The sequence below is a fragment of the Anarrhichthys ocellatus genome, unplaced genomic scaffold, assembly GCF_004355925.1.
Source record: "Anarrhichthys ocellatus isolate YVR2014 unplaced genomic scaffold, GSC_Weel_1.0 scaffold204, whole genome shotgun sequence".
Taxonomy (NCBI): Eukaryota; Metazoa; Chordata; class Actinopteri; order Perciformes; family Anarhichadidae; genus Anarrhichthys; species Anarrhichthys ocellatus.
Genome location: NW_022280234.1, coordinates 192111 through 203935, shown reverse-complemented (window position 1 = coordinate 203935; position 11825 = coordinate 192111). Strand labels below are relative to the sequence as shown.

At 40.9% G+C, this 11825-nt stretch overlaps 1 protein-coding gene across 1 annotated transcript in view; it reads left to right on the top strand.

Annotated features, from left to right (window-relative positions):
- Window positions 1-10313: 10313 nt before the first annotated feature.
- LOC116400779 (cadherin-2-like) overlaps window positions 10314-11825 on the top strand; it is a gene marked incomplete at its 5' end in the record, with an annotated part of 54419 nt that continues 52907 nt past the window's right edge. The window contains 1 exon segment of the mRNA XM_031878812.1: window positions 10314-10562. Coding sequence (XP_031734672.1) covers window positions 10314-10562 — 249 coding nt within the window.

Here is an 11825-nt window from a genome sequence, read left to right as displayed (position 1 = left end):
AACGTACATAACTTATGTACATAACTTTACGTGTGTAATTTAACGTATGTAACTTAACGGACGTAACTTATAATGCACATAACTTTACATGTGTAATTTAATGTACGTAACTTATTATATGCATAACTTAGCATACGCAGTTTAACGTACGTAATTTAAAGTACTTATCTTATTATGTACATACACGAAAGCCAGACGTGGCGAATTAACCATAAATGTAGAGTCACTCTTGCGCTATATTGAGGAGCAGAGGCGCCAGAATGCGAATCACTACTTCAGTATCCAACACGACACAGACCACGTTGCCAACGTCGGCATTGTGTTTGTGTGTGTAAAAACCCGACCTGCCCGATGGCCTTGACAGAGCTACATTTGTTTTTGCATTTTCATCTGGACGGAGATTTATTTTAAAACAGTCCTTGTGTGGATTTTTTTTTTTTTTTTAACAACAAGGGAGGAAATATCCTGTTCAGAAAAATACCTGTGTACGTGTGCACTAAGCCTTAAACTACGACCATTTCAATTCACAACATGCTTGTAGGTGCAGTAATCCCGTCTCAGACATTAAAATGGAGGTATTTACAACTAATAACGACCATGTGATGGACTGATAACATTCAAAATGGGGGAATTTTGCCCTGATAACTGTGTTACAGAAACCTGCTGGAGGACCACTAAAGTAGCCAGTATTCTTCATCCTCTGGGAACCATGAATGTCAGTACAAAATGCTGTGCCAAGCAATCTAGTACATGTTGAGATACTTCACCGGATATATGAGAAATTTAACCTAATGCTGAAGCCAGAAGAACGATCTATTGGATGACCAAAGCAATTAAGATTAATCCCCTGGGGACCATGCTTCATGACATTCCATCCAATAGTAGTTCAGTTTGGTACAAAGTGGTGGGCTGACAAACAGAAAGATCAAGAGACAGACATTGCCATCCCTAGAGCCATGCCACCGGTTGGCAGAAAACTATAAATAGTGAAATATTTCTGTGCAATAGAAGCTCAATTTGTTCAGCTAATAGGAAAGAACAAAGTCAAACTTTGTTATCTGCTCTTACAACACAGCGGCTTCAGGGTACGGCCCCCTGATCTGTGGACGCTGTTGAGTTTGTCGTGGTTATCTCGGTGCACGTTGTTGTGCTGCGCTGGCAGAATATGAGAGGTTAAGCCGGGGACCACCCACCGCTGCTCAGCAACATGTGAAAGCCCCATGCTTAGTTCTGCCCCAGTTCCCTCCACATATTGCGACCCAGACAGCTCTAACACCATGTAGCAGCACAAGTGTTTTTGAACATGGCCATGGATAATGTATGAGGCTTTACACAGAGCTGGTAGAGCCCATCAGAGAGAGTGGAGGATATTACAGCTGCGTGGGAGGGGGGTGAGGTGACCTGGTTGTTGGAGTGAGCTGGTTCTTCTTGCACTCGCAGTTATTGGGACCAGTGTCTCAAAAGTGGGGCTGCTTTAGTCATATTGATACATTTCTGATATTTTTGGTCCTTAAAGAGACACTCCACAGATTTTACATGAGGATCAAGTTTGCTTGTCATGAGGAGTACTACTCAGGCGGTAAGTTGCATTATGGGAAATGTAGGATCCAGTGTTTTTTGGAGATTCAGCTACACTAGGGACTATAAAACAGGATATCTCTGCCTCTGCTTCTTTGATTCAAACCATTCTTTTAAACAAATTTCTCTTTCAAATTCCCCAGCTTTATGGAAGTGCAATACTTTGAGGTATTGACATTCCTCTACTGCCTGGTCCTATTTACCCCTTGACAAACATTGCAGAAAGCTTTCTCAAATAACTTATGGCTGGATTTTCGTTAAATTTGCTTAGGATTATTGTGGTCACCAGGAGACGACTCTATAACCCCCCCCCCCTTTTTAGCACCACCATTGAAAGATTGAAAGAAACTCCCAATTGGCTGTTTATTATAAAATGTACAAAGCGCATTCATGTTCCCCAAGGGATGACCCCTTTCCATTTTAGACACTCCAGAGTATTTCCTATTATCCACATTGTTGACTCTATACACTAAATGTAATGAGGATGTAATATGCTTATCACAAGTTAATGTTCCCAAGTGATTTCAATAACCCCACCCCCTCTCCTGTAATGCTACGCTCAGGACAAAGTTCATATTTGAACCCCTCTAACTGGATAAGTTACAATATTGTTTGTCCCATCAAAGATGTGAATATAGTGTGTAAAGAATCATTCAGCATCTGGGGAGCTTCTATGGCTTTAGTCTTTATATGAAAGATCACACATGAGACTTAACCAATAGTTATCTTCCTCATGGAGATGATAATAGAGCCTGGTGGGAGACCATCAAGACCAAATAGTTAAATTCAATGTGATGCACTTAGTTCTGATGGATAAGATACAGTTTGAGAGATTTTTATTGCAGTGATTCTCAAACTTTCCTTTCCTTAAAACAAAGTGACTTGCGCCCTGTCAAGGCGTGCATATGGTGAACAACTCAACTAGAAAATGATTTTTGCTTTTTCTGCTTGTTTGATTTGATTTATCATCACAAACTGCCCGGAGCTTGAAATGTCTTTAATAAGTCACAGGAAAATAGAATAAAACCGACAGGATGTGAATTCATTAAGACTTTTTTAATCTGGTACATTATCTCAGAGAGCTCAGGGCTCCGGCTGAGAGGAGCAGAGTTTCTAATGATCCAGATGTTGCTGCATGTTGTGCAGAGACTTTGACCAGAATATTTAGGAGGATGAAACTTCAACTTGTCATTTCTTTGCGTTAATGATTGAAGTGACAAAATCATCACATAGTTTGATACCTTTTGATTGTGTTTGTGTATTCTATTGTAAGAGCTCTCTTACCGATGGAAATGCTCATGTCGTGAACAGAAGAAATTCAGCTTAATTGTTAAAAGCCTTAAAGCATAGTGGTCACTACAGTGGACAGCTATTCAAAGACCTTTTGAAGCATTGTGTCTGTCCATCCTTCCCATTCCGGTGATTACAATATCACACAAACACTTTAAGGGAATTTCTTTAAATGTGGCACAAACATCTACAAAACACGTTTTTGGCCACAACTCAAGAGTTCACATGCTAATTTTGACAATTTCACATGAATGTCTCAGAGGATAAAATGACAAAGTGAGTGCATTTTGGACAGACATGGAAGTAAACTGCAACATTGCTGGTTGGAGGAGGCATAAAACCCCAAGGCAGTGATTGTAGTCTTGTACATGTATGGGGTTGGATGGTAGAATATCAGCAACCACAATGGACACCAGTGCATCGTACCATTCGCTGCCACCCACTGGCCAGCCATTGTAACAGCAAGACACATTTCTCAAAACCAAGATGGGCGAAAATTTGACATCATGCGTCTCTGGCTATATTTAATTCAAGCTGTTACTGTGACTTGAGAAGATAGATTATATGTTTCTGTTATTTTTGTATTAAATTAAATTGAAGAAATAAACATTTTAACAGGGGGAGGTAGGGAGTGGCTGAGGGAGGGAGAGGAGGGAAGAGAAGAAAGAGAGAGACTGAGGAGTCAGGAGCGAGGTTCAATGCTTTTGTATTACATTGAACAGTATTAGAACTGTATATTTCCTCAATTACAAACTTAATTAATGTTAAAAAACTCCCCTGACAGGATCCTGACTGAGGTTTCCATAATTCATACATGAAAGGCTTTTAAACAGACAAAAGAATGAGAAGTGAAGAATACTCACCTGTACTTCAGATGTCTTAATATTCATTTGACTGGCTGTAGCATGTTGCATTTGTTTCATCAGGTCTGTCGATTAGGAGCAAAAATCAAATGGACATTGAGGACTCATGTATTCATGTGTAATTCACCTGTTGAGTAGTGCAGTTTCAAGTGACTTCGCAGATGACTGACAAACTAAACAAAGGATAAGTGTGACCGTGAAACCAGCAGAAAAGACCAAAGCTATTCAACAACTTCACAATGTGAGACCAATGCACTCAAGATAATAACATAATAAAAATGTCATGAAGCTATAACAGTAACAGTAGTAAAACAATGAATAAAACTGTATTAATACAACAGAAGAAATGAACAACTAAAATATAACATAAGTGATGAATACAATAATATCTATCAACCATTCTCCAGAAACCAAAATGGTGGCAGCAAAACACCGAACTTGAGACCACAAAGCAAAAGGACCGATTTCAGGGAATCCCAGCCGTTCTTATTGCTGCTCACCACAACGCCTGTGGTCAGCTTTCCACCGCCACCTTCTCTTAGTCTCCCTCTCTCCGCCCATCTCTCTTCCTGTCTCTCTTTTCTCCGACTCATAAGCGCTATTTCCAAAACTGTTAAAGACAGAAGACCAGAGAGTATTCAGTGTCTTTTAATGTCTAGGGTCCTACTGACTTTTGTGATTTCTCCGATTGTTCCTCTAGTGCCACCTGTAGGTCAAAGTTTTCAGATACCCAGCAAAATATGTGCCTCAAGACACTGTCCAGGCCTCCATGCTTTATGGACCACGCATGGGTACTTCACAGCCTGACAGAGCCACCATTGGTCCTGGTAGTTAGCCAAGAATGTGCAGGCTAACATTCAGGCTGTTATTGTCGCAATTGAGGAGGGAAACGTATTAAGTTGACGTTAATGCCATAACTTCCTTGATGACGTGTCGATACGAAACTCTTCCCTGTGCGGATCACTTGTGGTGGAAAAGGAACGATTGTGAGTGGACCGTGTTCTTACAGTTCAACAAGAACCCTCAGTTCAACTTTAATGCATATAAAACCAGTACTTAACACGGAGCATCGTAACAGTTTGGAACTGGGACTTTTAGTATTTGGAGCAAATACTCCGAAAAATAGGCATCAAGTGTCTATTTACGAGTCAGGTAGCCTACATCTTTTAAAAAACGTTGTGTTCACACACAGTAGCATGTGATTAGGGGTGACCGTGGCTCACTGGGTTAAGAGGGTTGTCTGGGAACCGGAAGGTCAACGGTTTGATCCTGTCATTGCCTGTCATTGGCAGCCCACTGCTCCCTATATACAGGGATGGCTCAAATGCAGAGACAAATTTCCCCCTTAAAGGGATTAATATAGTATAATAAATAAAAATTGTTCAGTAAATAATTAACACCCCTCTATTCATCACGCCGCATATTCGCGTCAATCGCGCCGCCGGTCTCGCCGTGCCGGAGAGGGGGCGGGGCTTATCGCCCTGAAAGCCGTTCAACAACATTCACAACGCATTGGGGTACTTCTCAAGTCTCTTAATTGCATCCCCATTTCCCTCACTTGCGTCCTTTCCTTGCGTCTTAGTCCCTCCCACCAGGGATGCATGGAGGAAACCATGCGAGGAGAGAGGAAATGACAATTAAGAGACTTGAGAAGTACCCTAAGTCGGTGTTTTTCCTGCACCGCTGAACAAGTGCCGTAAATGCTGGAATAATTCTGTTGCCTAAAAAATGCCCTTCAAAATAAAATCACTTTTTTTTTTTGTCAGGCAAAGGCCAGCGACCCACTGAAAACGGGTCCACGACCCACCAGTTGAGAATCACTGGGCTAGTGCATAGCCAGTGTTTAGCAAGTTAACTTATCAGTGGAGTAGCTAGCTATAGGAAGAAGGAGATTGGGAGCTTGTATGTTCATGATAACCTTATCAAGAGATGTCTGACCATCTAATCTTCCACTGTATTACAAGTTATGCTGTATCTTCTCAATGTGAATGTCATAATGCCATATCAATTACTGGCAGATAATATAGTTCACAGTTAGCCAGGCTATGACAGTAGATGTCCATTTGTTAAAAAAAACAAAAAAACATTAAATATCCAATTTGTTTTATTTAAAAGGCATATTATGAAAGTATTCTTAGTTTTATTATTTTTATACATTCTACAGTCGGCCAGGTGGACAACATGTCTCAGCAAGATGATGTTCAAGAAGGACCATCAACAAGCACAGATGTGCTTAGTTACGCTGACATTCTGTGACTGTTCTTCCTTTTAGTGTTCTTCCTTTTAGTGGGCTTCACCAGAGCTTTGTGTACATTATATAGCCCAAACCTGAATGCTCTGCTATACCAAATTATGAGAAAACGGAAAATCCAGAAAAAAGTATTTCCTATATTTTAAATACAAAATACATGTATTGTATTTTGTTACATTTTCTGGCACCAGTATTTTGTATTTTATTTTGATAAATTTATTTGAGGGGTATTTTGTATTTTGTATCAAAATACATTTTGATGTATTTTTGCCCATCTCTGTCTGTAAATGACATGCACTGTAATCTTCAAAAAAGAAGAAAAGAAATTCATGCTCCAAAAGGGAGAAATGGATGTATTTTTGGATTTTCCGTTTGTGCGTGAACTAGTCAGAATGCAGTTGGTTCTCTGATTATGTGACGCTGACTCTTCCCCACAGCCAGACTGCAGACTCAACTCAAAGAAAAGGCTTTGAGTTAGAATTACAATCCACATGAACCTTCCAGCGAGTATCTCTCTTTCTATTCTACTAACAAGGACGCGTCTTGTTCTGAATAGTGTCTTGCTCAAAGAGCGACCAAACAAACATCCAACAAAGAAGAGTGCACACTTCATGTCAGTTTGCAGGCTACATAGCTAATTAGTCAGCTGAAGCACATTTGGATGCTAAATGCTGTGGTCCTTACTCGGTGCCACTTCAAACGAAAAGCTATCCGTCTTTGGCTTGTGAGCTACATTTTTGTTGCACAAGTTTGTTTGTAATGTCTCGCTGCCCCTGAAGGCTTGGCTGTCAATCAAAAATATCCACCCCGCCCACTCAGATGCTTTTTAGACCAAAGGAGCATGTCTATAAAATCTCCAAAGACAATTTTTCTCTTCTTTTTCATAATAATACCTGATTTACATTTTGGCTGCAAGAGGAATATGTTTTGTGATCACATTGCGACTTGAAAATATCTTTACTTATAAAATTATGAAGGTATTGGTTTTATTTTTCACCCAGAGTCAACTTCATTATGCCATGTTCACACCATAATGAAGCGTCATTGGCGCCGCCGGTCTCGCCGGGGACTATTTGTGTTCATTCGCGTGAATCGCGCTGGAGAGGGGGCGTGGCTTATCCCCCTGGAAACCGTTCAACTGTCCGCCATCAACCATGGAAAAAAATAACCTGTATTTCTGCTTAGTACGTGTTGTGGAAGTCACAGATGTCCCGGGAAACTAAACGCCGTCATGTCTGGTTCATAACATTGTTCAGAGGAGCTCCGTGGATTTTATCGAGCTGTATTCACTGTGTCTAGCAAGCCACACGTCGCTGTTTACTACAGCTGTATGAACACTAAATAAACTGATCTGGCTGTGATTTAACGGCAATAAACCGACAAAAAGGGACTCCGAAATAACTACGTAATGATGCCGATTTGTAAAAGGTCTGAATTCATGTTTTGTTAGTTCTCTCTGCAAGACGACAAACAAATCACTTTTAAAATTCTTGTTTTCTCAATGGAGCGGACTGATCGGTGCTAGGCTAAGCTAACATTGTAGCAGCTCCACCAACACTCCATAACGTCATCTAGACATAAATACGGCAGCGTCTATTCATTGTTTGTACCATATGGTTTACACACACACATTTATACACATAGTTTGGTCCGGTCTCTATTGATATGAGGTATCATAGAGCTCTGTGTGAACACAGACGGCTACAGTATTTATTTCCTGATTCAACAACGGCAGGAAGTCAGTGATGACAGGAGAAACATCTCAACGCTGATAGGCTGTCGCGCCGGGGCGTAACGCGAATATTTCGCCGAAGTTGAAAAATTTCAACTCGCGCGTTTGGGGCGATTTGGCGTTTGACGCGAATTCAATCGCGCCGCGCCATCGCAAATTCGCGCCGCGCCAGTCTCATCGCGTCTGTGCATAGACTTTGTATGTAATCTACTCGCACGAATAATTCGTGCCGCGTTTGGTGTGAACGCAGCATAACATCGCCAATCATCAGTCAGAATTACCCCAATAAGTCATTTTTTCAAAATTGTTCAGCCTTAGCTCCACCAACAATTGCAGTCTCCCATCCTCCTCAGCCAAAAGAAGATCTGAGCTGCATCTTTCAGTTTGAATAATTTATAACTTGAGTTGCTTTTAAAATGTTGAAAGCTCAACCTAATTTATCCCCTTGGGCTCTGGGATATTATAGATGACTTGATTAATTGATAAAAGTAATCTACAGATTTATTAGTGATGAAATGAAATGGGCAGAGAAACCGGAGAGCTCTGAGAATGTCTGTTGGGTAAAAGATGTGAACGTTTCATTGTCACGATTCTGTCAGCTCATGTCCATGAGAGCATATAACGGAGGCTTAATGCAGAGGCTGTGCTCAACGGACAGGCAATATAAGCTTGCTTTTGTTGTTTCTGCGTGAAGCCAGCATCAAAACATTTAGTGTCTCTGTGTCTCCATCCTCCTCGTCCTGCTTTCATTCTCCATCAGAAGAAGCAGTTGGACAGAAACCAAGCTGCAGCCTCTCCCTTCCTCTCTCTCTCCTCCATCTGAGGCGGAGGCAGCCATTCTGGACCCACCGACTTGTTGTTCATGCGCCGGCCGCGATGAGCTGACATTTTAACGTTGACGGCTTTGTTCTGCATGAGTGTGCTGCGTCTGCTCAAATCACACCACGGGAAAAAAAAACGTGAGATGATTTCTGGAAATGCAGTCGCAGTGCTGCCCCCCCCCCCCCCCCACCGGCCAGCAAAAAAAGCTATTTTCGCTGCGAAAGGTACTTGGCAAACAAATAAAGATGAGGAAATTGAGGGGAGAGAGAGAAAAGCCCGCTGTTCTTGCTGAAAGCTGGTGCCGTTATGGTTTTACTTCTTCCAGCTTTGGGATTTACAGGCAGGCTAAACTCTCTCTGGCCAGGTCCATCGATCGTTACTCTAATGCTCATCTGAAAGCAAGTCAGGTTTTACATTTCTTTTTTCTTCAGCATCCACTTTTTTTTCTCTTTCAACCTCTTTAAAGCTTTTTTTATCACTTAAATTTCCCCTTAAGCAGCTTTAGAAAAACTCTTTTTCTGCACTGCTTGACAGCTTCACACATTCTATTCTGCATCTGTGTGTTCCATGATAAATAATCCAAAACTAGCATGTTTTTTAAGGCACAGGTGAAAAATATTGTAGATGTCTTCAGCATCATTTAGTTAACTTTTTCCCCAAAGTTCTGTCTGACATATTTGGTATAATTAGATTTTTGTGGGCTTTGCAATTATGGCTTTTACAGTATTCACACATGCAGAATTAAAGTCATTTTTTCATGATCCTGAAGCTTCTGGGCATGTTGGGCATTGAGCATGTCATAGCTGTGATTGAGCAGCTATTTGCTTTGGCTCGTCCCTCAATCAGAAGAATGGTGGTTCGATCCCCAGCTCCTCCAGTCATGTCGATGTGTCCTTGGCAAGACACTAAACCTTTGCCATCAGTGTATGAATGGGTGAATGACATGTAGCGTTAAAGCACTTTGAGTTGTTGGTAGACTAGAATGGTGCTATACAAGTACAGTCCATTAACTATTTACCATTATACCGCAGATCAAGTAGTTCACTTCCAGAGTTTCTCTTATTTAATTTCAGGTAAAGCACTTTAAAGACATGAATGGAGATAATTGGGAATCTTTTGACCGGGACAATCAGCTTTTTGTCTCTTCTGTCCGCTACATGAACACAAGTGTGCTTCTGTTTCCTGAAGGAATCAAAACGATCAGGATTGGTCGTCTCCAGGTTGTTGCTCCCACATGTCGAGACATTTTCATAGTTGAAAAGTTGAACCTTTCTCAACTTCCCTAGGCTGCACCGCTGGGTGACTATTGAGTCTCGAGTTGTGGAGGATGGTACCAGGATGTTGTTTCAAGGTTCAATTAAAAAAAAAGAAAAGAAAAAAAACCTCTGTCCAGCTCCGGTGATGGGGCGAAGTGTTCAAGGATCCATAAGGAATAATGAAGTTATTAAATAAGGAAACAAATGGTTTTCCCAGTTTGGTGTGGAAGAGGTTGAATCCAACACCTAGAATAAATCTACATTTTCCACGACTGGTTGAATGATTCAAACCAATCGCAACATTTTTATGGCACATCTGAAAAATGTAAATGTTCTTTGCACCCATTACTATTAGTGTTCATGAAATGTAGCTTCACATGTGGGATTAATTAAATCTTGACAACATATTTTAGTAAGATAAATGACAATAGGAGAACATGGTTCAGCAGGGATGGAAAAGCACACAGCACGTCACGCAGGAGATGGGTGGGTTTTCTACTTTCTGATGTCTCTCTCTCTCTCTCTCTCTCTCTCTCTTAGTGAGCTTCGTGGACTGCGGTAGAGGGAAGGTGTGGTTCCAGATTGGCGACTCGTCTGATTTCAGGGTGAGTGAGGACGGTGCGATCTACACCCTTCATCGCCTCAGCCTTGTGGGAAGTGGAAAAGACGTGGCGGTGGTCTACGCCCGAGACCCGCAGTCCAAACAGGTCTGGAAGACCAGAGTGCACCTCCGCGTTGGTCCACATGGCAACAGCGCAGGACCTGAACAGGTAAAACAGCAGCAGCAGTACAGAGCCACTTGTAGATTTCACAAAGTATTGGACAGAGTGCACATCATTTAAAGAGTCGGCTCAGAAAACTTGTGATGGACATTTGTCACTTTTTTGATATTTTATAGATTCAATTATTAATTTTCCATTGTAAAATATGATTGATAGATTAATAAATAATGCTAATAATCTCTGGTTCCAGTCTTAATTTGGTATTACTGCTTATTTTACTCATTATGTTTTGTTAATTCCAATGTACGTAGCGCTCAATGACTTTGTTTACATGCACCAAATAATCCGTTTTTTTACCCGTATTCCGAAAATGACAATATTCCTAATAATCTCTTTACATGGCGAAAGCAAATTCATATTCCACTAATATTCCCTTTTACATGCAGCCGTGCATTTTCCGACGAATGTAAAATGAGCCCATGCTACATCCCATCACCGGGGCCAGTGAATCCCACGTCGACGTCATTCTCTTCTGTGTTTGACGTTCCGTTTATCATGACAACAAATGGAAAAGTGGAACGGCATTTTCCATTTGATTCTTTGCAGGAGAATCTGTTTTTCAAAGTGTTCCAGCAGTAGAGGACTTGTTGGACTGTGTGAACACAGCCTCCCTCTTTCATTCCTTCAAACACCTTCTTGAAAAGGTCGGCATTGTGATATTTGCACATATCCAAAAACCTGTTGATATCCAAATCCTTTATAATGTTTAAAAGTAGGTGTGTTTTTCCTTCTTTTGTTTTGGACATGCATCACGACTCCAGCTTTATAAACTATTGGCTAGTTGGTTTGTGTTCAACGCACAGAGCTGGTCGTAAACAGGAAAGAGGCTGTGTGTCAGAAATTCGCTTATTCCGAATGCTCTGTATACATGTCCATAGAATAGTCCTAAAACCTGAATAATGACATATTACACATGTTGTAATTGTAAAATGATCCATAAAGAATAAGGCGTGATTCAGAAAATCTGTACGGAATATGATCTTTACATGAACGCTTTCGAATTGGGAATATTGTCATATCTGGAATAATAGTGGAATATGAGAGTGCATTTAAAAGTAATCACTGTCTATTGTGAATATAGGGTGCACACAGATCTATTGTCTATAGTGAATATACGGTACACACAGATGTACTGTCTATAGTGAATATACGGTGCCCACAGATCTACTGCCTATAGTGAATATACAGTGCACACAGATCTACCGTCTATAGTGAATATACGGTGCACACAGATATACTGCTAATCGTGAA